This window comes from Hyla sarda, chromosome 10, assembly GCF_029499605.1.
Source record: "Hyla sarda isolate aHylSar1 chromosome 10, aHylSar1.hap1, whole genome shotgun sequence".
Taxonomy (NCBI): domain Eukaryota; kingdom Metazoa; phylum Chordata; class Amphibia; order Anura; family Hylidae; genus Hyla; species Hyla sarda.
In genome coordinates, this window is record NC_079198.1 from 27,775,059 (window position 1) to 27,800,167 (window position 25,109).

Genomic DNA, 25,109 nt, shown 5'->3' on the forward strand with positions numbered 1-25,109 from the left:
TTTACAATTGCATGTTATTAAAAAATATGTTTCTTTCTATTTAATTTTCCTCTTTGGAGAAATGACCACTAGGGGTCTCCCTACCAGTCCTGGCAGCAAACATTTCAGACTCATGCTGGAGTCCTAAACACTACGAGCTGCCAGCCTGCTTTGTTCACAAAGGAAAACCCTCAGAGCTGCCAGCCTGCTTTGTTCACAGCCTGTTTGGCTGTGAACAAAGCAGGCTGGCGGCTCTGAGTGTTTAGGACTCCAGCATGAGTCAGAAATGCTTGCTGACAGGACTGATCAGGAAAAATACAATAGAAAGAAGCATATTTTTCATTAACATGCTATTGGAAAGTTATTCAACATTCATTAATCTAAAATATATCAAAAGTTTATTTGATGAGAGGTAGGTACCCTTTAACTATGACAATGGCCAACATATCATTACAGCCCAAACTCTTTTGGGTTCCCTTTGTCTCGGTCCACCTTACCTTTTCTTTATCCTCTTTACATTTTTCGTGATCTTCTGTGAGCTTTCTTTGCTTTTCTAAGGAAAGTTCCGGATTTACCTTTCCATTGTTCTCTCGGACACTTGCTAAATGTTCCTTCTTGCAGGCTTTGTGATAAGATGCTTTCGCTTTCTCAAGCTGTAGAGAGAGTTATAAACACTGAAGTGGTCTCCGACCTTACAGAGCAAGTGGTGATAGTGATTACTGATACATGTATGGTAACAAAAGGACCACATCCAGCTTATGGAAGAGGATATCCTTAAAAACAACTCTAGTCTTAACCTCTAAAAAATCCCATTAAAATCCTACATGGGACCATATACAGTGATCCCTTAACTTACAATAACCTCGGGTTACAATATTTTCAACATACAATGGTCTTTTCTGGACCATTGTAACTTGAAACCAGACTCAACATCCAATACTATGGACAGTCCTGATCTGTGAAACGTGTCAATGGCCGGAAGAACTGACCAATCAGAATGGACATTTCACTGGTATTACTGAAGCGTATGCACTGAATTTCTGTCTGGTAGCGCCTCCTAAAGTACAGGGAGGTATTACATGTTCTGTACTACTCTTTACCTGTACTAGGATTAGCTGCTCCTTACAACACCAGGTGGGGGCGGCTCCATTTTACTTTTTTGGGACACTGTGGGGGAGATTTATCCAAACCTGTGTAGAGGAAGAGTGGGCAGTTGCCCATAGCAACCAATCAGATTGCTACTTTCATTTTTAAAAAGGCCTGTGAAAAATGAAAGAAGCGATCTGATTGGTTGCTATGGGCAACTGCACCACTCTTCCTCTACACAGGTTTTGATAAATCTCCCCCTGTGTGTATTGTACAGGACCCTGAAGAAGCTCCTGTCCTCTACATAGACAGAGATTTAAAGCCCCCAGCAGATCTTTCTTACTTTTATATGTAAGGACTTGCTTTATTGTTATTAGGTTTCCACTTAATTTTCTGTAATCCTCACCTTTTCCTATTTTTGGATGACATTTTGGGGCTTTAGAACCAATTACCAGGTTTCCATAGAGTTATGGTCTCAACCAACATACAATGGTTGCAACATACAATGGTCGTCCTGGAACCTATTGATATTGTAACTTGACACCACATAGAAGTAGAGATGTCAAGCACCTCGGCATAGATACACTGTCCCTTTAAGTCTTTAGCTGGAAGCAAAGTGAACACTGTCTTCATTGAGTCAAGTGGTGGTGAGTATATAGCTTAGGAGATGGTATATCAATGGAGGAGAAGGAGGATGAAAAGAGGCTATGCCGCACTCACCATTAATAGACTTCTTTATTGTTCAGATCATAGCAGGTACAACGGTCAGATAGTGCTGGGCGGTATACCGGTTCATACCGAATACCGAAATTTTTGTCCTGCACGATATAAATTTTCCCCATACTGCAATACCGGTTTGGCGCCCCCCCCTCGGGAATGAATGAATTATCAACCCAGCGCTGCGCTGTCCCCACATCGGAGAACTAATCATATGTGACCCGCGAGCGCTGTTCTGCTTCAACCCCCACTCCCCAATTAATTATCAGCCCAGCGCTGCACTGTCCCCATTGGGGAACTTATCACAAGTCACCCGCAAGCGCTACCTTCCTCGTCCTTCTGTTTGTTGCGGGCCGCCGGTGCAGGAATTCTGTACTGTACACTGTATCCCTATGCCGGGGCTGCAAAAGATAAACAAAATAAACTTTAACTCACTTTCCCCTGTTGGAGAGCCATCAGCCTATCACAGGCCGCAGCGATGTTCCGCCTCAGCCAGTGATAGGTTGAGCCCACTGTCATTTAAGGAGCCGGCTTCTTACATGGCAGTGCGCTCAACCTATCACCGGCAGAGGCGGAACATCGCTGCGGCCGGTGATAGGCTGATGACTCTCCGACGTTCCCGTCCCCAGGAACCAGGTGAGGCCGATACCGGACCAACGGGAGGTGAGTTAAAGTTTATTTTGTTTATCTTTTGCAGCCCGGGCATAGGGATACAGCGTACAGTACAGAGTTCAAGCGGAGACGGCCCGCAACAAACAGGAGGACGAGGAAGGTAGCGCATGCGGGTGACATGTGATTAGTTACCCGATGGGGACAGCGCAGCGCTGGGCTGATAATTAATTGGGGGGGGGGGGGGGAGAAGCAGAACAGCGCTCGCGGGTCACATGATTTGGGGGGGGGGGGGGAAATACTGATATATACTGTGGAACCGCCATAAGTTACAAAAACACTGTGATACACATTTTTGGTCATACTGCCCAGCTCTACGGTCAGTAAAGGAGGGGCGCGTCGGTCGGACGGATGAGGGGCGCCTCAGTCGGACGGATGCCGTTTCATGTGGCATACCACACTTAGATTTCCTCTGCTGTGTCACAAATAACGGGGTCCGTCCCACCGAGGCGCCCCTGCTTTTCTGACCGTTGTCTATTAATGGTGAGTGCGGCATAGCCTCTTTTCATCCTCCTCCTCTGTTGATATTATAACTTGAGGGACCACTGTATAGTGAATGCCCAGCTTGGGCTACACATTATAAACTCTGTGGTTACCATTACACAGAGGCAGGGCTGGTGCAAGGATTTTTGCCACCCTATGCAAATGCTAATCTTGCCGCACCTTTGACTCGCCCCAGCTTACTACTGTGGTGACACACTGTAACAAGCCCCCTCCTCATGTAATTAGCTTACTACCGGTGTGACACTGTAAGAAACCTCCTCCTCAAGCTGCTGGCTGGGTGAGTGGTCCGGATGCTGATTGTCTAACTTTCTTGTGGCAGGCAGAGTGGCGCCCCCATCAAGAGGGCACCCTAGACGGCTGCCTATTTTGCCCATATCATCAATAGGGTTAGGGTCAATATGTCCTATCGGGATTAGACGTGGTCATGTCCCAGCATCTCCAAGAAAACATAGCTATAGGACAATTTTCAATGTTTGATAAATGACCTCTAAAGGAAGGTGATGGGGTGCTGGCTAGTTCTAGCAGCGCTGGCTCCTCATTGGGTCTTCCTCACTGACACTAAGGCCGAGTTTACACTACGGAATTTCCGAGCAGAATTCCGTTTTAAAATTCCACTTTGGTGCAGCAGATTCCACTGCACAGTGCACACTGCAGAGTTTTCGAGGCAGACTTTCCACTCGGAAAATCCATTAAAAATTTTTTGCAAGAACATTGAACTATGGGGACGGCAATGTCAGCGCTGGCCATGCTCGGAATCTCTGACTGGATTGTGTCCAGCCGGAAATTCTGTAGTGTGAACCCGGCCTAACAGTTGTGATCACGTCTCTGGTGGCAGTGTATAGTCACTAGGGATACTAAGAGGTATCATCCCCTTTGTGGCGCCCTAGGCAGCTGCCTATACAGCCTACCACTTGTTCCGGCCCTGGCTTTATCGTTTTAGACCCCATTATTGAGCCAGAATCTGGGGCTACCAGAGAACCTTTGTTCCAGTCCAGACATGAAGATTGTAAAATTGGTGACTATTGTTTAATTTTTTTTTATGAATGATGAAATACACTACAGAATAGTTAACCATTTACCTTTTTTAACTTTTTAGCCCATGGTTTTTGGGCCTTGTGGAAGCCATTTTCGATCTCACAAGATTCCTTGAATCCACCAAAGATCTTGCGGTGATACGTATCCTTTTGCCAGTTGCGGATTTTCTCAGTGTCATTTGTCATCAGGGTCTTCTGGATCTCCACGTGCAGCTCACTGAGCCGCTCAGTAGCTGTCATGAAGGACTGCCAGGCGCGTAAGAGGGAGCCGTACATGGGACCTATAGTCAAATTAGAAGACAACATGGTTGGTTAACATTTCTCAGATCAAATTCTTCCTTCCTTAGGATTTCAAAAGAGAATGTTGGTTCCCACAGTCCAAAATGGTGGATCTACGTGCAAACTGTACCTACTGTTATAGGCGAATTAGGAGGAGTAATAATGATAGAATGGGCGGCTTGTTGTACTGGGGCTTTCCTGTCATCTTTTTATTCTACAGTAGTGTTTCCTTACCAGTATGACACAAGCTGTTGCAAAACTACAAATCCCAGCATGCCCAGACAGCCAACGGCTGTCTGGGCATGCTGGGAGTTGTAGTTTTGCAACAGCTCGAGTCACACTGCTTGGGAAACACTGTTCTTCCAAGACATTTGTATATGGGATTCCTTCAGACTAGAGATGAGCGAACTTACAGTAAATTCGATTCGTCACGAACTTCTCCGCTCGGCAGTTGATGACTTTTCCTGCATAAATTAGTTCAGCTTTCCGGTGCTCCGGTGGGCTGGAAAAGGTGGATACAGTCCTAGGAGACTCTTTCCTAGGACTGAATCCACCTTTTCCAGCCCAGCGGAGCACCTGAAGGCTGAACTAATTTACGCAGGAAAAGTCATCAACTGCCGAGCCGAGAAGTTCATGACGAATCGAATTTACTGTAAGTTCGCTCATCTCTACTTCAGACCATTGGGGGAGATTTATTAAAACCTATACAGAGGAAAAGTTGCTGAGTTGCCCCTAGCAACCAATCAGATCGCTTCTTTCAATTTTTACAAGCCTTTTTTCAAAAATGAAAGAAGCAATCTGATTGGTTGCTATGGGCAACTCAGCAACTTTTCCTTTGGAAAGGTTTTGATAAATCTGCCCCATTAGCCCTATATTTTTTACATCTGACAAAAAGGATAATATACTCAAAATTTATTGTAAATTCCATTTATAATACTCACTGGTATCCACTATTGGTTTCCATTTGCGTACCCATTCTTCCATCTGCAGGGAATACTGCTTCTCTATCTTGGCTCTGTCTTGGAAGCAGGCTATAATATCATCACACAGCCGGTAGCCATCTTCCATGCGCTTTACGCTGCTGCTGTAATTGTTCGGCTTGGAGACAGAGAATGAGTTGGTTACTTTTATTTTGCGGCTATCTACCGTACTTACAATAATATTATACTGTATTTTACTATATTGTAAAACCAGAGGCGTAACTTGTAGCTTCTGGGCCGCAATGCTAAATCTGTAACAGGGCCCCATGTGCCGTAATACTGGTCTCTTATGGGGCAGATGGGACTTGGAGCCACTTAAGCACCAGGTCTTCGGTGCGACTGCTACCTCTGCAACCCCTATGTGGCCCTGTGTAAAACTAAAAAGTGAAAATGATGGATTGACTTCCATTTCAAAGGCTGTGATGGGGTTAAAAATAAAAACATTCTATACTCACCCTTTAGTTTGCCACAAGTTGAGTGCCACTCTGGTGTCCCCCACCAGAAGAGCTGGAACAATATCACTTACATTGTGTATGTGACGTTGGAGGCAGTCACTGGGTTCAGCAGTCTTTTCCTGCAATACTACACACGACCACTGAGGGCAGTAACTTCATAGTCTAAGTGCAGCACTCCCTGTGGTGGGCATTGAAGCAGCAGCAAAATTTAGGGATGAGTAGGTAAGTTTTTTTTTATCTTTTACTCTGTTCCTGGCATAAAGGATTTTTTTTTTTAAATTACAGTATTGTCTGAATAAGCAGGTAACTATTTATCATATCAATGAGAAGCTTCAAGGCTTATGTTGGCCCTTTAGTAGTTACAGTGGGTGCCCTGTCTCCCCAACCACAGCTAGACAATTGTAGAGCATGGTTACTCTGATCCCATGCAAGCCCAATGGCATAAACCAAACTTTGCCCAGAGCTGGTGAGGTCCTACCATCAATAATCCTCTTAGATGAACAAAAAAGAAAGGTCTGGCACTGCTAATAATAAGCATAATGATACGTTGGTGCTATTATCTAGACGGTGAACCATTACCAAAGAAAACAGGGACCACCAAAACAAGGACATGCACACAAAATGTTGAAAATGTTGAAATCTTTATTGGCAAGCTGCAACAGAATGACACTGGCAAGAACAAACCACAAAATATAAAAACATATATAGTATATGTATAATAGCATATGAAGGATATGTGTTATGACCTGGGGTGGACAGGGAGAGTGAGCCCTAAGCTGTCCCTAGCAACACTCTCCCTGCCTACTTGCCCATCCGCCCTAAACAGTGGATCGACAACTTGGAGCCGGTCCCTCTCTGCGCTAAAGTGCAATGGGCGTAAAGGTACACAAATAATACCAAAATAGTCGGGGACATATCAGAAAAAAACGGGAAAACAACCAAACAACCAGACAAACCAGACAGGATATAAATATACAAACAGGGCAGGATATAGCGTACTAACATACAGTTCAGAAACCAGAATCAAAATAAATGGCAGATATGAATAAATGAACAAGACTAGATATGAAATGAGTATACAGCAGAAACCAGGAGATGCAGGGGATGAACAGATAAAATGAATGTAAAACATTAAACAGGTAAGGAAACATAGAACACTGTAGACACTGGACACTGAACAAATAACAAACTAGACTCCCTACTCCAAACATGGAGGGAATACAGGTCAGAATACCAAACAGGAATATTACAAAACCAAACTCCATAACATGGAGGAATACAGGTCAGGATAACAAACAGGAATATTACAAAACCAAACTCCATAACATGGTGGAATACAGGTCAGGATACCAAATAGGAATATACAAAACCAAACTCCATAACATGAAGGGATACGGGTCAGGACTCAAAATAGGAATACAGTGATCCTTCAACTTACAATGGCCCCAACATACAATAGTTTCAACATACAATGGTCTTTTCTGGACCATTGTAACTTGAAACCAGACTCAACATACAATGCTACAGACAGTCCAGATCTGCAAAACAAGTCAATGGCTGGAAGAACTGACCAATCAGATTGGGCATTCACTGGTAAAACCCCTGTATTACTGAAGTGTATGCACTGATTGGCTGTCTGGTAGCGCCCCCTACAGTAAAGGAAGGTATTACATGTTCTGTACTACTCTTTACCTGTGCCAGAGATGTTTCAGGTGTTGGCAGCTCCATTTTACTTTTTTTTGGGACACTGTGTGTACTGTAAAGGACCCTGGTGAAGCTCGTGTCCTCTACATAGAGTGATTTACAGCTCCCAGCAGATCTTACTTACTTTTATATGTAAGTATTTGCTTTATCTGTATTAGTTATCTACTTATTTTTCTTTAATCTTCACTTTTTCCTATTTTTGGATGACTTTTTGGGGCTTCAGAACCAATTACCAGGTTTCCATAGAGTTATGGTCTCAACATACAACCGTTTCAACATACAATGGTTGTCCTGGAACCAATTTATATAACTTGAGGGATCACTGTACTAAATACAGAACATGGACACAAGCAAGACACACAGTGTGAACAAAGACTAAAATGTAACACGGTACTAAAAGCCGACAGATGTACCTAATACCAAGCAGACTAAAATCACTCTCATAAACAGGAATCAACCATGGTTAATACTCAAACAACCATAGCAAAGGTGAAACTAAAAACCAGCACAGAGTGTAGCAGAGCTCGGGTTTAAATAGCCCCACCCGAGTTCTCATTGGCTAATAACATTAACTATTCCCTAGCCAGGGAGAATAGCACAGAAAACAGATAATACATAAAACAAAGCCTGAACTGGGCTTAAAATGGGCATTACAATATGTTTCTCAAACATGTGCATAGGCGAGGGGCTACACTTTTAATATTTTTTTAATATGTTGTGGTTTGTCCTTGCCGGTGTCTTTTCTTTTATTTGCAAATTTTCAATAATACTTTGTGTACTTTTCCTTGTTTTGGGGGTCCCTCTGTATTTTATTTGTTATGCAAATCCTCTTAGATAAGAGAATGTCACCTAAAGAGGGTTACCCTGCTAGTCTGCAGCTTCTTTGGAGACCTATACATCTCCACGGTTACAGACTACAGACCTGGTGTAGTTTGATGCCAAAGAATTAGATTATATAACATTTGTGTGCCATCTGTAACCATGACGACACATATATCTTAATAGAAGTTGTAGACAAAATATGGTCAGTTATTTTTAATTAAGACTTTTTTGCACATTTGCCTCTTTTTGTTTACTTTCAAATGTATTGATAGGGAAATTTTCTGTCTTTATTTTTTTTAATTTATTGGTGGAAAGTATACCAAACACAGCAGGATGGCAACAGACTTTATACTTACCATCCAAAAGCTATCATTGGTGGGTACATCAACTGCAACTTCACTGTATATGACTGACATGATGGCGTTCTCTTCTTATTATCCCAAATTAGAAGAACTTTCAGGAATAGTGCATCACTTCTAACCAAGAGGCGTTACACTCAGTTTTCAACCTGTAAAAAAAATATTTAAAGGTAAGTGCCAAACAAAAGCCACATATGTATCTGTGGACCTCCAACTATCTAGGTTTCTGAGTAACAGCATCGGGATCTGTTATTATTAGGCCCCTAGACCTGATACAACCTCGGATCAAAGTAGATTTTTGAGAGGATGGGAGAAAGAAAAGGTCTATCTACTTCCTCTGCTGGGATATGTTCATGATTTGGGAAGAATGTGGTCTTTATCTGAATGCAAGATTTTAAGGATCAAACAAGTTGCTCTAAGTGAAAACCAGCTACATTAAAGTCTGGACTTTACCCAGTAAATCACCAGGATCAAGGTTTAAATACCACTAGAACATTGAAACATTGCACTTCTAGGTCTAAAGGAACTGGATGGTGGCCACTTGTCCACCAAAGAGTAGATATTTTCCCACTAAACCACCAGAAACTGGACTACGTCTCACTGGGTCACCATAGGGTGAACATTCTTACTTGACCACCAGGAATGACACTCAACAGGGAATGAACACCTTGGCAATTTCTTTCTTTAAAATGTCTCATTAATCTAGTTTATAAATAAGGAAACATCTGTAAACGATATTACAGGACACCTTGCAACAATATGTTTTTTCCTCCATATTTAGCCATATATTATATTCATATCAAAGGAAAAAATCAATAGGGCTCCTCCCTTATTTATACCTCTTTCAAAATAGGGAGTTCAAAAATGCCATATAGTACCACATTTTTTAGTAGTATATTGGCTGTCTACATATGAGTGCTTGCTTTTTTCGTTTTTACGCTATTCACTGTGTGGTAAAACTGACATGCTATCTTTGTTCGCCAGGTCAGTGCGATTACAATAATGCCCAATTTGTATCCTTTTTGTTATGTTTTACTACTTTCTTAAAAAAAAATAACAAACTTTGACAAAAAAGAATTAAAATTCAAACAATCCAAAAAGCCAATCCAAACTACAGCACCACCAATGATGCTTTGGCAGCCATTTAAATTACTCTGCAGGAGTACAGATGTGGGAGGTGGAAATCCCGGCAGGGGTTTCCTTGTCCTTCCAGTGAAGATCCGACTGCGGCACTGTAACGCTACACCGGCGTGATGACACAGGAGTCGGGTGTTAAGTAGTAGTACTTTTTATTATTAATCATATAAAGTGACATACAGAGTTGGTTTCCCACTGGGGACCCCTGCGATCTCAGCTACGGCACCCCAGACATCCGGTGCATGGGGAAAACTTTACTCCATGTCTGATGACTGGTGATGCGGGGCGGAGGCTCGTGATGTCATGGTCACGCCTCCCTTCGTGACGTCACGGCCATGCCCCCTCAATGCAAGTCTATGGGAGGGGGCGTGACAGCCGTCACGCCCCCTCCATTGGCTTGCATTGAGGTGGCGCGGCCGTGACGTCACTAGCCTCCGGCGCTGAACCCAATGCTCTAAAGGAACCCTGGGTGCAGCATGGGGATTGCGGGGGTCTCCAGCAGTGGGACCCCTGTGATCAGACATCTTATCCCCTATCCTTTGGATAGGGGATAAGATGTCTAGGGGAGGAGTACCCTTTAAGGCTGGTGGTCCTGGAAGATGCCACTGGGAACCATCCTGATGACTTGGAGCCCCATTTCCGGGCAGTCTTATATCTGTGATTCCTCTTAAGTGTTTCAAAGACAATGATACAGTGTTGTAATAAGGGAGATTGTCTCTTTTTTATGCTTTCCCTGATGCCATGTCCTGTTTTAAAACCTTAGAAGGAAAATTTCTTCTACTATGGGCAGAGCTCATAACTCTGAGCTGACATAAAACTCCAGATCTTCCGCCTATACAGTTAAAGCATACCTGGTGTTTCTAAAAAGTTTCAAAAACCTGCACCATTTTGTTACAATAACCCTTGAGAGTGGTGACAAGGGGATTTTTTGGGGGTCCTCACTTATTGAGACCCTAAGAGCCCAACAGTTATTTCTCATTCTCTAAGTTTCAGTGGGTATTACCAGAGCTGGACTGTTTTCCAATAGCACACACACAGGTGCTTTCTCCTATAGTTGTCTGGCCTATAACAGCATAGCACCTAGTTCTACACTACTTTAGAAGCATGTGGAGGGAGAAGGGGTAACTGATGCAATGACTTTGCAAGGTGCTTTTTGAGCAGACGAGAGGCAGAGTGTACCTTACCGTGGGATTACAGACTGCAGAGAGGTAAGACACCTAGTGGCCAAACGTTAAAGCTTTTATGGGGTGTAATAAATATTTTTGGGTAAATGAAGGGATTTACACATATGTTAGGATTCACATAGGCTTTAAATTGGAGGGAAGTTGATTGAAACGACTAACCATTTCAAAGATTAAATTCTGACTACCTGCGTGGACTAGTAAAAGAAGCTTACTGTAAAGATTGTAAATCCTGAACATCTGATTCATTAATAGATTGCCATATACCATTTATACCAAGCTGGATAACAAGATCTATGGATACCATTAGTGCTACGGTAATGGTTGTCTGCAAACATCTATTACCCATTAAAGGGGTTGTGCGCTGCCCTGCAGTTCGGAGCTCCGCTCACAGCGTCCGGAAGTTCATTACTCCGAACGCTGTGTGCGGACTTCCGTGTTCGCGGACGCCGGGCGTGACGTCACGCCCGGCCCCTTCCTGACGTCTCGCCCGCCACCTCATCATGTAACGCCCGCCCCCTCTACCAAAGTCTATGGGAAGGGGGCGCGACCGCTGTCACGCCCCCTTCCCATAGACTTTCGTTGAGGGGGCGGGCGAGACGTCACGAAGGGGCCGGGCGTGATGTCACATCCGGCGTCCGCGAACACGGAAATCCGCACACAGCGTTCGGAGTAATGAACTTCCGGACGCTGTGAGCTGAGCTCCGAACTGCAGGGCAGCGCACAACCCGTTTAAGTCCATGACTGTATATAAGAGGTTAACACAAGGATTTAGATCACTGTTTGGATTTAGCGGGTATATAACCTGCCCAGCCAACAAGCCTGGTCTGAGCCCAGCGCAGCAGAAATATTCTGACTCCGGCCTATCCAAACAGCTGCTTCTCAAGTGGTTTTCGAAATCTGCAATATATCACAGGTTGTGGAAAGTGGATCATACAAGTATCCATTTTTATAAAACCACCGAAATTCCTTTGACACAGTAGAAGCCATTGGATGAATTTCCTAAATTGAATAAAGACAAATATTTTTCTCTGGAATTTACGCCATCTGGATTATACTACGTAAAATCTTAGACGGCATTTGGTAAGATATTTTTTAATACTGCGCCCCACATTGTAGAAGCAGCAGACATCTCTCATCCAGCTAGTCCTTTATGAAAGTTGTGGCTCTAAGGCTAGGTTCACACTGCAGAATTTCTTGGCAGAATTTCTGCCGGAGATCGAGCCGGCGGCACTAGGACCGAGCAGACAGCATTGCTGCCCCATAGACGGCAATGCATTTCTGGGTGGATCTTTTGGGAGATCTGCTCAGAAATGCATTGCCATCTATGGGGACGGCAATGTAGTCCTAGTGCCGCCGGCTCGATCTCTGTCAGAAATTCTGCCCAGAAATTCCACAGTGTGAACCTAGCCTAAGGGTCTATTTACACGGCGGAATTTCCGCTTGCGGAATTCCACCACAAATTAAAGCCCATAGACTTCTATGGGGTTTTGCATTCCCATTAACACTTCTGAATTTCCACTTGCAGAATTCCAGAAGTGTGAATAGGAGTGCGGAATCCCATAGAAGTCTATGGGCTTTAATTTGAGACAGAATTCCGCAAGGGAAATTTCTCAGGCGGAAATTGGCCCGTATGAATATACCCTTAGGCTAGGTTCACACTGCGGAATCTCATGTAGGAAAAATTCCGTCTAGAGATTCCAAGTGCGGCCAGCGCCGACTGAATCAGTCTGCGCTAGGACCGGGCGGACATTGCAGTCCCCAATAGATGGCAATGTGTTCCGCGAATAGATCTGCCTGAAGAATGAGCACTGCCATTCTTCAGGTGGAAATTTGAAAGCAAATTTTCCGTTCACAAATTCCGCTTCAAAAATCACGGTGTAAATTGGTGAACAGAAAACCCATTCACTAGCATAATGCATTTTAGTAAGCAGAATTTCTTCATGCAATTTCAAAGCAGAATTGCAGGCAGAAATTCAGTAGTCTGAACCTAGCCTAAGGGTATATTCATACGGGAGAATTTCCGCTTGTGAAATTCCACTTGCGGAATTCTGTCTCAAATTAAAGCCCATAGACTTCTATGGGATTCTGCACTCCCATTCACACTTCTGGAATTCTGCAGACAATTCAGGAATTCAGACAAAACAGAAAATCTTTAATGTTTCCGCATTTTGGTGTGAATGAGCTGCAGATCTAGCTGCAGAAAGAAAAGAAAAGTCAATGGGGGATATTTATCAAAGTTGTTTATGTCCCGCATCAATATAGACCAAACTACAGAGGGTTAGGCTGGTCTATTGTGCGCCTAATTTATCAAAAGGCGCACGGCTTTAGACTGTATTTACACCTGCTCCAACATGGTCTGACATTGTAGCGCACTTTCAGCCGATGCGACTTGTTGCTGAAAAGTCGCTTTTGATAAATTCAGCACCAATGCATTTTTCCATCTAAAATAGACTAGAATGCATCATGTTCTAAAAATCCTCTAAAGCAAAAGTTGCAGAAAAGTCGCACATATTTAGACTGCGACATTCTGTGCGACAAATTTAGACAGGAAAAACCAGTCTAAATCCTTTGATAAATATCCCCCAAAGAGTTGAAATCTGCAACAATACATTTCATCGTGGATTTACTGTTCAATTTGCCTTCCCAAAATTGTCAGTTCTCATTGTGGATCCAGTTGAGTTCTTGTAGACAATCGTTTCCTGAATACTGGTTGTGCTCTACAGTAAGGAGCTTTTTACAGGATTTCATATTCAAGAATGATCTCAGAATGTAATGAATAGTGTTGCTCGCGAATATTCGCAATTCGAATATTATTCGCGAATATCGCATATTCGCGAATTCGCGAATTTCGCGAATATAGCGCTATATATTCGTAATTACGAATATTCGTTTTATTTTTTTTATTTTTTTTTTTTTTTCTTCACAGTACACATCACAGTGATCACCCCTCTCTGCTTCCAGCTTGTGTGGTGTAAAGAAGGCTGTAATACTACTGTGCGAGACTGGCGTGCGAAAATTCGCATATGCGAACATTAGCATATGCTAATTTTCGCATATGTGAATTTACGCGCGTGTTAATTTTGTATATGCCAATATTCACCTATGTAAATTTTCGCATACGCGAAATTTCGCATATGCGAAAATAAAACGAGAATATAACGAATATGCGAATATTCGCGAATTTATGACGAATATTCGTCCATATATTCGCGAATATTCGCGAATTCGAATATGGCCTATGCCGCTCAACACTAGTAATGAACAATAGTAATATTTAAATCTTTACAAGGAGGCATAAAAACTTGATGTTTGCAAACACACAAAGTGATACGAAAGGCTTGATGGTTGAAAAACAATCTCTCGAAAACACACCACTAGAATGTTCCTAAACTGAAGCCATGGACCTGGGTGGGTGTTGGTTTAGCCTGCCTGTGCTTTAGTCCTTGGGTAGGTTACCCTCTTGAACTTTGGGACATTTAGGAGAAGTTTGCACAAAGTGTGGTACATTTTGTGCAAGTACACTAAAGAAGGCTTTGAGATTTAAATCGTGTAAGAAAGTCTTCTAGAGTTTTGCTTGGGGTGGTGGAGATTTGCAAATATTTGGTGGATTTGCATAGTGTTTTTATGTGATTTTATGCAAATGTTGCACATAATAAATTCATCATAACATGCTCATCCAGTGGAAAACACCTAGCTAGTCACTCTTGTTGAAAGCACGGTGCTGACAGATGGTTGAGAAAGTCACAAAAATTGTGATTAAGTAACAGAAGCAAAAATATATGTGTGGTAACGGGGTATGATGAGTGCAGATGTTGTTACCCTAGAGGCAGATGGAAATAACCCCTTGTACTCGTGACGCCAGGGCGAGGTTTATCCTCAATACAGTCCGAAGGTATCCTGCTGGATCCTGGGCTAGGCACGGGGGGCAATAATGACTCCAACGCCAAGTGACAGACAACGGTAGCTTTACTGAGGTTAGACAGATTGTAAAGTCTATACAGTTCAGCCAGGGCCCAAGGAGGTGACCAGTGACTCTGAGACCTTAAGGGCTTGCTAGGACTTATAGTAGAACTGGACAATTGAATGCAGGACATGCTGACTTAAGAGTTGCTCACAGGGACTGACTTGACTGACGACTGATAAAGCTGTGACTGTAGAATACTTGCAATTGACTGTGGCTGCAGACTTGACTTGAGGCCTCCAATGACTCTGGACACATCTAGACTCAGCTTGACTTCACTGGACCTCAGCAACAAGAGAGAGAAGCCCCACCCAGGGCTTATATAGGGAGACTAGCAGGGAGCCCATAGGTCACCCCTGGGATCACCTGGTCACTGATACCTCCTGGGTAACAATCACATGGTACATTTCTTAAAGAAACATTACATTTACAGTATATATTATAATACATAGCAAAACATATATACAGGGGGAAACAAGCACAAGGGGCCCAGGGGACACTGCAGGGAGGCTGCCGGACAGGGCAGCAAGGGTACAGGGTAACACCTCCCGTACTGGGCCACCACATATGCGCACAAAAACTCAGTCCGAAACTATTGATAAATCCCCCCCCCCCCCAGTCCGTATTCTTGCCAGCAAAAAAACACTACGCCTTAAATAAGCGCTCAGCGTAGTGCAAAAAACATAGTAGTATAAGGCTATGTTCATACAGTGGAATATGTGCAGAATGTCCACCCGGAAAACTCGGATAGACATTCCACACTTTTTTCCAGTTATTGCGCAAAATGTATTATGTGGCACACGTCACTTACTACATTAAAGGGGTACTCCCGTGGAAAACTTTTTTTTTTTTTTTTTTAAATCAACTGGTGCCAGGAAGTTAAACAGTTAATTTCCTCTGTAGTATTCAGCAACTAATAAGTACTGGAAGGATTAAGAATTTTTAATAGAAGTAATTTACAAATATGTTTAACTTTCTGGCACCAGTTGATAAAAAAAAAACAGTTTTCCACGGGAGTACCCCTTTAAGGCAAATTACAGGAAGTCTTTGGAGAGTACATTTTCATAATAAATTCAGCGTGCTCAGCAGTGCATTTGATAACCACACACACCTTAAAAGTGCACAACAAGAAAAATGGCAAACACTAGCTTAGACAAGATAAAAATTGTGCAAAATTAGATTATAACTTTGGCACAAGTCAAAAACACATGTCTGCATGAAATTCCACATGAATATTCCACATGGACATTCCGCAGCAGCAGAGTCCCATTGATTTTAATGGGATTCTGCTGCTCTATTCACACGCCAGAATTTTTGTGGCAGCAAGATCTGCTGCGGAAATCCTGATTCCGACATCCCCAAAAACATTGATCCTGTTCAATGTACTTGTGGATTCTGCTTAGAAATGCATTGCGGTCTATGAGATGGCACATTTCCGAGTGGTCCTGGCGCGTTCTGCTGGCGCTCTGGTGTCTGTGAAATGTCTGCACTGAATTTTTCTGTGCAGTCATTCCACCGTGTGAACGTAGCTTTAGAGTTCTCCATTAACCAATATGGAACATTCACATGCTAGTCCTTAAAAAATCGAATCATACATTCAGAAGGATGGATCCGCAGTGTATTTTACACTGCGGATGTGCCGACAATGGACCCTACAGTGTTGCCTCTATCTGTGCCTGGTCACAGTGGCAATCTGCCGCTACGAGCAGACACATTGCAATTTGGGTGTTGCCGCGTTCATGCGCAGTATACTCGCACACATTGCGGCCGCTCCCCCTGCTCCCTGAGCTAGGCCGAGAGCACCCGCGATGTGTGCGAATATACTGCGCATGAGTACGGCGACTTGCACATCGCAACCTGTTTGCTCGTAGTGGTGGATTGCACTATGAGCAGGCACAGATGGAGGCAATACTGTAGGGTCCATTGTCGGCGGATCCGCAGGGTAAAATACGCAGCGGATCTGTCCGTCTGTAAGTACCCTACAGATCAAATCTAAATCCTCTGTATTGATACTTAGGCCCTGCTGTGCAGCACCGCTCCAGCACTACCTCAGCTCTGGATCTCTGATGTAACCTCAGCCAACCCACCCACAGCTGCTACTAAGGCACTCTGTCACTTGTCACAGCTTCCAGCCCACAGATGGCTCCTCAGGAGACAAGCTTAAGCCTACTTGATCTGTCGGACTGGCACCAGAGCGACTCTACATCAATAAATTATATTTTAAAAGGGGCATTAGCCTTGTCCCCCTTCTCACCAGGCAGCCCCCCATTAATAGTTTGGGTGGCGGGTAGTCAGTCACCTGTATTCACAAAGAAGAGATCTGCCATTGACTGTCCAGGCATGCTGGGAGTTTTGCAACAGCTGGAGGTACCCTGTTTGGGAAACACTGCCATAGGGTAATTTTGGTATCGGAGGCAAGTGTAATTTTTGCATCCAGGTCCGTCCCTATGCAAATCCCTAATTTAGGCCTCAAATGCCCATGGCGCTCTCTCACTTCAGAGCCCTGTTGAATTTCAAGGCAACAGTTTAGGGCCACATATGTGGTATATCTGTGCTTGGGAGAAATTGCCTAACACATTTTGGAGGGCTTTTTCTCCTTTTATCCCTTATGAAAAGGTAAAGTTGGGGTATACTCCAGCATATTATTGTAAAAAATGTAATTTTTTTACATTAACATGCTGGTGTTGCCCCATACTATTCATTTTCACAAGAGGTAAAAGGGAAAAAAAGACCCCCAAAATTTGTAAAGCAATTTCTTCTGAGTACAGAAATACCCCATATGTGCGCGTAAAATGCTCTGCGGGCGCACAACAAGGCTCAGGAGGGAGAAGCACTATGTACATTTGAAGTGATTTTCATAGGGGTGGCTGATCGTTACAGTGGTTATGACATAAACCCAAAAAAAACAACACACACCTGTGACCCCATTTTGGAAACTACAACCCTCACGGAATGTAACAAGGGGTAAAGTGAGCCTTAACACCCCACAGGTGTTTTAAGAATTTTCATTAAAGTTGGACATGAAAATGAAAAAAAAAAATGTTTCACTAAATTGCTGGTTTTATCCCACATTTTTCATTTTCACAAGGTGTAATAGGATAAAAAAAAACTATTTGTAACCCCATTTCTTCTGAGTATATAAATACCCTATATGTGGACGTACAGTGCTCTGCTGGCGCACTACAGGGCTCAGAAGAGATGGAGCGCCATTGGGCTTTTGGAGAGAGAATGTGTCTGGAATTGAAGGCCGTGTGTTTACAAAGCCCCCATGGTACCAGAACAGTGGACCCCCCCCCCCCACATGTGACCCCATTTTGGAAACTATGCCCCTCAAGGAATGTAACAAGGGGTGAGGTGAGTATTTACACCCCACTGGTGTCTGACAGATTTTTTGAACAGTGGTCCATGAAAATGAAAAATTTTATTTATCATTTGCACAGCCCACGGTTCCAAAGATCTGTCAAACACCATTGGATTGTGAATGCTCACTGCACCCCTTATTACATTCCATAAGGAGTCTAGTTTCCGAAATAGGCTCACATGGGGGCTCCATTGTTCTGGTAGCATGGGGGCTTTGTAAACACACATTCCAAACAAATTCTCTCTCCAAAAGCTCAATGGCACTCCTCTTCTGAGCATTGTAGTTCGCCCGCAGAGCACTTTACACCCACATATGGGGTATTTCCATACTAATACATAAGAAATGGGGTTAAAAATTTTAGGAGTCTTCTTCTCCTATTACCCCTTGTGAAAATGAAAAAATTGGGGTTATACCAGCATTTTTGTGAAAAAAATCCAATTTTTTATTTTCACGTCCAACTTTAGCGGAAAGGCTCACTGTACCCCTTGTTACATTCCGTGAGGGGTGTTGTTTCCCAAATAGTGTGCCATGTGTGTTTTTTTTTTCTGTTATGGCACTATAGGGGCTTCTTAAATGCGACATGCTCCCCCCCAAAAAAACATTTCAGCAAAACTGACTCTCCAAAATCCCATTGTCGCTCCTTCGCTTCTGTACCCTCTAGTGCACCCACAGAGCACTTTACGTTCACATATGAGGTATTTCCTTACTCGAGAGAAATTGTTTTTTTTTCTCCTTTTACCCTATTATATTTGTGTGGTCGAGGCTGGGTAAGGAGTTCGTCAGGGATTGGGGAAGCGTGTTGTCGAGGTGTAGGGGGACGCAGGACTACTTTTCGCATCAGTGCCCTGTGATTTCTAGCTACGCCCCTGGCCACCACCACACTGTGTTTAATATATTTGCTTTTTCCTGATCCCCGTCTATAGCTTCTCCCTCATCCCCTTTTAAAGGGCCAACACTTTCATTTTTAACCTTTCTGCTATTTATATAGTTAAAGGTAGAAAACCTCTTCTAAACTGGGCGGATCCCGAGACAGGTGTCATCAGAGAGCACTTAGACAGAAAAGAACAACCTTAACTTCAGAAGCTCATAAGTACTGAAAGGATTAAGATTTTTTAATAGAAGTAATTTACAAATCTGTTTAACTTTCTGGAGCCAGTTGATATATATAAAAAAAAGTTTTTTCCTGGATAACCCCTTTAAAGAACATTTTAGGGTTAGTTTTACTCTCCTTGGCAATACTTTCTGTCTTTCTGTCTACTGAACTCAATAATAAGAGAATATAAAACACTGACATTATGTTGTCTGTGCATGTTTATCTAGCATTCAGGGCCTATGAAAGCATCTGTATGCAACCTCAATAATGTCCGTAAAATAAGACTTCATATACGAGGACAATCAGAGGAGCAACCAAGAAATGCGCAGATGACTGATCAGCAGGAGAGATCAGTGCTGGAACAGAGGGGAGATTGTCCACATGAACCATTTATGATTCCAGGGAAGCGCATGATCACAATGTCACATCCTGAGACTGGCTTCAATTTCCCCTTAGAACAGACCAGCCAGATACGTAATAGATTATGTAGATTAAAGCCTAAAATAAATACATATGTTCCCTGGATATGTTTGTGCTGCTTAATTTAGCCACATCTGCTGTTCTGAACCAAGCATGCCTGGAAATGTATCAAAGAAAACAAAAAGCTTATAGATAGTTATATTGCACTGATGAATAATGAGATTAAAACATAACATTTATTGTGTTGCTGATAAAAAGCTCAAATTTGTGAAAAAGTAATATATCAAAAAAGACACACATTAATATGTGCCGCTGTGATAGCCTGAGGGATGTAGGGTATGGGGAGTGTAGCTATGCGGTGATTAAAGGGTGTTTGTTAACCCTTGCTATTCGTGACGCCAGGGTGAGGGCTCCTCAGTAATGCTTGTCCTACCGCCACCCTTCCCAAGAGCGATAGGGAGGTAGATAATAATAGATTGTCCACAACCGGAGAGTTTTCTGAAACAGAATTAACTTTTACTGAAGATTTTCTGCAAGCTTCAATAACAGAACAGTCTCTATGCATACAACTGCTTTCTTTGGAGATTGACAAAGGTTGGGACTTTAGCAATTTAGAGTCTTTTAGTATTGTGCGCTGTTCCACTGGATTTAGTTGCGGTCCAGTAGTCACGCTAACTTTAGCGGGGTTTAGATTAGAACTCACGGTTTTGGTTGAGCTGAGGCCGGTGGGTTTTCAGGCCTAGCGTGTCTTTGCAAGTTGCGCAGATCCGTCCTGCTAGTCCGGCATCCACAAGAGCAGCAACCCAAGAGAGCAATAATTGGCTACAGCTACTTTATATGGGCAGGGGCTGGACTAGTGCTAATTGGTCCATACTGATGTCAATCACCATTACAAAGGCTTGTGGGTAACATGTGACCCAAGGACCTCCAAAGGTCCTCCAACATACCATAGAGGATATTAACATGGTCACATGACCGAAGGTCCTGCGACGCTAAACAAGGTAAGTACTATACATTATTATAACATGTATATTATTATTAAATATATACATGTATTAACATTAGAGAATTAGACTTGAGGAGAGGCGACTAGGGGCTGTCCCACATGAGGAACCCTACCTGAACGGAGTTACTCTGACTTTGGGGACCTCTACACTAGGTACAGTATGTAATACGTACCGGGACACCACACCACCATCATAATGTCCACATTAAAACATCAATAGGTAGCAGCAGTCTTAAATTCCAGGAGAAAACTGTAGCAGGTATTGAGGAGCACCCTATAGTGTCATACTGTGCCCCCAGAACATATGTGTAGTCCACATAAAGAAATTGCAGCTACCTTATAAATCAATATTTGCAATGGGTGTTAGGGCTGGGCGGTATACCGGTTCATACCGAATACCGAAATTTTTGTGCTGCACGATATGAATTTTAACCCATACTGCAATACCGGTTTGCCCCCTCCCCCTCGGGAATGAATTATCAGCCCAGCGCTGCGCTGTCCCCACATCGGGGAACTAATCATATGTGACCCACGAGCGCTGTTCTGCCCCCCCCCCCCAATTAATTATTAGCACTGCGCTGTCCCCATCGGGGTACTACTCACATGTCACCCACAAGCGCTGCCCTCCTCGTCCTCCTGTTTGTTGCGGCCGCCGGCGCTGACACTCTATACCATTGGTCTTCAACCTCCAGATGTTGCAAAACTACAACTCCCAGCATGCCTGGACAGCCGTTGGCTGTCCGGGCATGCTGGGAGTTGTAGTTTTGCAACATCTGGAGGTCCGCAAGTTGAAGACCACTACTCTATACTGTATCCCTTTTTTCCGGACTGCAAAAGGTAAACAAAATAAACTCTAACTCACCTTCTCCATCGAAGCCGGCATCTTACACGACAGTGGGCTCAGCCTATCACCGGCCGAGGCGGAACATCGCTGCGGCCAGTGATAGGCTGACGGCTGTCCGACGTTCACGTCCCCAGGAAAAGCGTAAGGCCAATGTGGGAACATTGTTTATTTTTGTTTCCCTTTTGCAGCCCGGGCATAGGGATACAGCTATAGAGTGTCAGCACCGGCGGCCGCAACAAACAGGAGGACGAGGAGGGCAGTGCTTGCGGGTGATGTGAGTAGTACCCCCATGGGCTAATAATAATTTTTTTTTTTTTGGGGGGGGGATACCGTTATATACCGTGGAACCGCCATAAGTTACAAAAATACCGCAATACACATATTTGGCCATACCGCCCGGCCCTAATGGGTGTATGTGCAAAAAATATTCAGAGATTGACTCAAGCTCATACATTACATCGATAGGATTCCACATATCAACTGCCATAGACATCAGCAAATTGTTATACTGCACTGTAGAGGAACACTATACTTCTCGTACTGTCCTCTCAGTGTCACTCATGTAGCAGCATAAAGTCTATAATTATTATTGCACATAATCCTTGTGGTTAGATATAACAGTTGTCCAATTACCACATATTCCGTAAGCACCACATATACTCTCGACTCGGCCGGCGATAGGCTGAGCGGCAGTGTGATGTTTTTGGCCCTGGCAGCAGGTGCCGGGGACGAAAACGTCACACTGCCGCTCAGCCTATCGCTGGCCAAGTCTGGACTTCGCTGCGGCCGGTGATTGGCTGAGTGCAGTATGACTCGCCGACCACCGCCAACCAGGAAGAGGATTGTGGCGGAGGCCGGAGCCAGTTACTGGAGGCACCGGGGGAGCGAAGGAAGGTATGTACCTGTTTAATTTTTTACTGCCAGCAGTATTGACAATAATTTTCCTATTCCGGAGTTCTCCTTTAAGGTGCTGCAGGTGGATATAGAGAAAAAACCTGTACTCCTGGGCTTGCCTCAATTGTGGTCCGATATGCCAGTATGGCTAGTCAGATCCTCCAATGTTGCGATTCGACGTGATTCGACGCGTTTCCCTCTTTTCGGCTCATCAGGAATCATGGTATATTCACACAGATTCTTAAATCGCTGCTGTGGAGCATGTTGTGGACATGACACTGATGGCGGCCGTGGAACTAGCTGTTGTGAGAGCGAACTTTTATATGCAATGACCCACCCCCCTATTTTTTACCTGCACCTAGTAGCCGCCCATTACATCTGACGTATGTCCGGTAACACACCTGGACTACACGTGAGATGCAATCCATATTAGCGGCCGTGAATGGGTTGTAATGACGTGTGTATCCACGCCTCGTTTTCAATATAGTTGTCTGGCAATAGAACATGTTTGCGTATCAAAACCTCGGCTACACAATGGTAAGTACATGTATGTGTAGTGTTATGATATCTACACTACACAAAACTGTAGGTTTCTGCTTTTAATGAATAGTATCACTAGAGGTATTTATATATGGCTACAATGGTACATATATTAGTTGGAGTGGATGTAATAATGACTACAACCATTTCTTACAGGTATATTATACCCGCCATAGTGTAAATAGTATTAATATAAACCTAAGGATAGATGGAAATCTAAACGCATCAATGTATTATGCATATTTTGAGGATATTTAAACCCCTAGTAGTTACCTAATAATAACTTCCAAAATATACTTAGCGGTCATATAAAGCAAGAATACGAGATAAAATCATTAAAGGGGTACTCCGGTGGAAAGCTTTTTTTTTTTTTTTTTTTTTTTTTTTTTTTTAAATCAACTGGTGCCAGAAAGTTAAACAGATTTGTAAATTACTTCTATTAAAAAATCTTAATCCTTCCAGTACTTATTAGCTGCTGAATACTACATAGGAAATGATTTTCTTTTTGGAAGACAGAGCTCTCTGCTGACATCATGAGCACAGTGCTCTCTGCTGACATCTCTGTCCATTTTAAGAACTGTCCAGAGTAGGAGAAAATCCCCATAGCAAACATATGCTGCTCTGTTCAGTTCCTAAAATGGAAAGAGATGTCAGCAGAGAGCACTGTGGTCATGATGTCAGCAGAGAGCACCGTGTTCCAAAAAGAAAACCATTTTCTCTGTAGTATACAGACCCTAAAAAGTTCTGGAAAGATTAAGATTTTTTAATAGAACTAATTTACAAATCTGTTTAACTTTCTGGCACCAGTTGATTTAAAAAAAAAGTTTTGCCCACATAATTTTTAGGAGAAGGACATATCAATACGTATATAACCCCCAGTGTGTTACAGTTGGCGAAATGTCGCATACTGTACGTGATACCAGTAGTCTCGCTTCTTAACACTTTACTGGGGACTATATACCTACATATGGAGCATTTTCCACAGGGGTACGTTCCTACTGTATTGCTTCTCAACCATGTTTCAGAGGTACTAGTAGGTACCATATAGCTGTGGGTAAGATGCTCTTTAAGGTTTTTGCATCTTCTGTAGGTAATGGGCGGAGTTTCAGCGATAAGTTCAGATATTGTGATGTCAGATTTAAAAATTTCCCACGATGTGGAAATAATTTCACGAACGTCATTGGCCTTTTCATCAAATGTGCCGATTATTCTAAGGACTTCTTGTTTGTGTTGTGTAAGTATATTTCTATTGCTCATGAGTGCCCTCCTATAAGCCTTTTTAAGTATTCTGTTAGGGTATCCTCGATTTTTTTAATTGCCTCCTAAGCTTGAAGCTTTTATTTTGAATTCTTCAACTGTAGAGCAGTTACGGCGTACCAGCAGGTATTGGCCAATGGGGATACCCTTCTTCAGTGGTGGTGGATGGCAACTCCCCCACTGAAGAAGGGTATTTGTAGCTGTCTCCTTTCTATAGATGGTAGTCATAATTTTCTGATTACTCGCTATCCAGATCTTTAGATCCAGGTAAATTAGCTCACTTTGGCTGATGGTATGGGTGAATCTCTTATATATAGTTATCAAAGTTGTGTACAATTATTCTGCTAAATCTATCTATCTATCTCTCTATCTATATCTACTGTATCTATCTATCTATTTATCTATCTCATATCTATTTATCTATCTCATATCTATCTATCTATCTATCTATCATCTATCTCATATCTATTTATCTATCTATCAAAAGAGGGAAGCAGCACCCAGGAGACACGGTAAAGTTGGTGCACGCAGAACCAGACCTTGTTCAGGGGTCCAAATGTGGATAAAAAATTAGGATAAATCCGCAGCACACAAGTCCATTGAAGGTGAAAAATGTATTCCATAACCAGGTGAATGATACAGCGACGTTTCAACCAAATCTCCTGGTTGAAGAGGCTTGATAAAGACCAGGAGAGCTGGTTGAAACGTTGCTGTAACATTCAACTGGTTATGGAATACATTTTTCACCTTCAATGGACTTATGTGCTGCGGATTTATCCTCATTTTTTATCTATCTATCTATATATATAGAAAACAATGGCGCA

At 43.0% G+C, this 25,109-nt stretch overlaps 1 protein-coding gene across 4 annotated transcripts in view; it reads right to left on the reverse strand.

The window, feature by feature from the left end:
- The window catches only part of LOC130294663 (protein kinase C and casein kinase substrate in neurons protein 1-like), a 115,581-nt gene that overhangs the window by 15,578 nt on the left and 74,894 nt on the right, over positions 1–25,109 (reverse strand). For all 4 annotated transcript variants that reach the window (XM_056544853.1, XM_056544852.1, XM_056544855.1 and 1 more), the window contains 4 exons: positions 8,586–8,737; positions 5,210–5,366; positions 4,035–4,270; positions 477–632 (listed from right to left, as the gene is read on the reverse strand). In XM_056544853.1, the coding sequence (XP_056400828.1) occupies positions 477–632; positions 4,035–4,270; positions 5,210–5,366; positions 8,586–8,645 (609 nt within the window). In that variant the 5' untranslated portion in view covers positions 8,646–8,737. The remainder of the gene's footprint in view (positions 1–476; positions 633–4,034; positions 4,271–5,209; positions 5,367–8,585; positions 8,738–25,109) is intronic.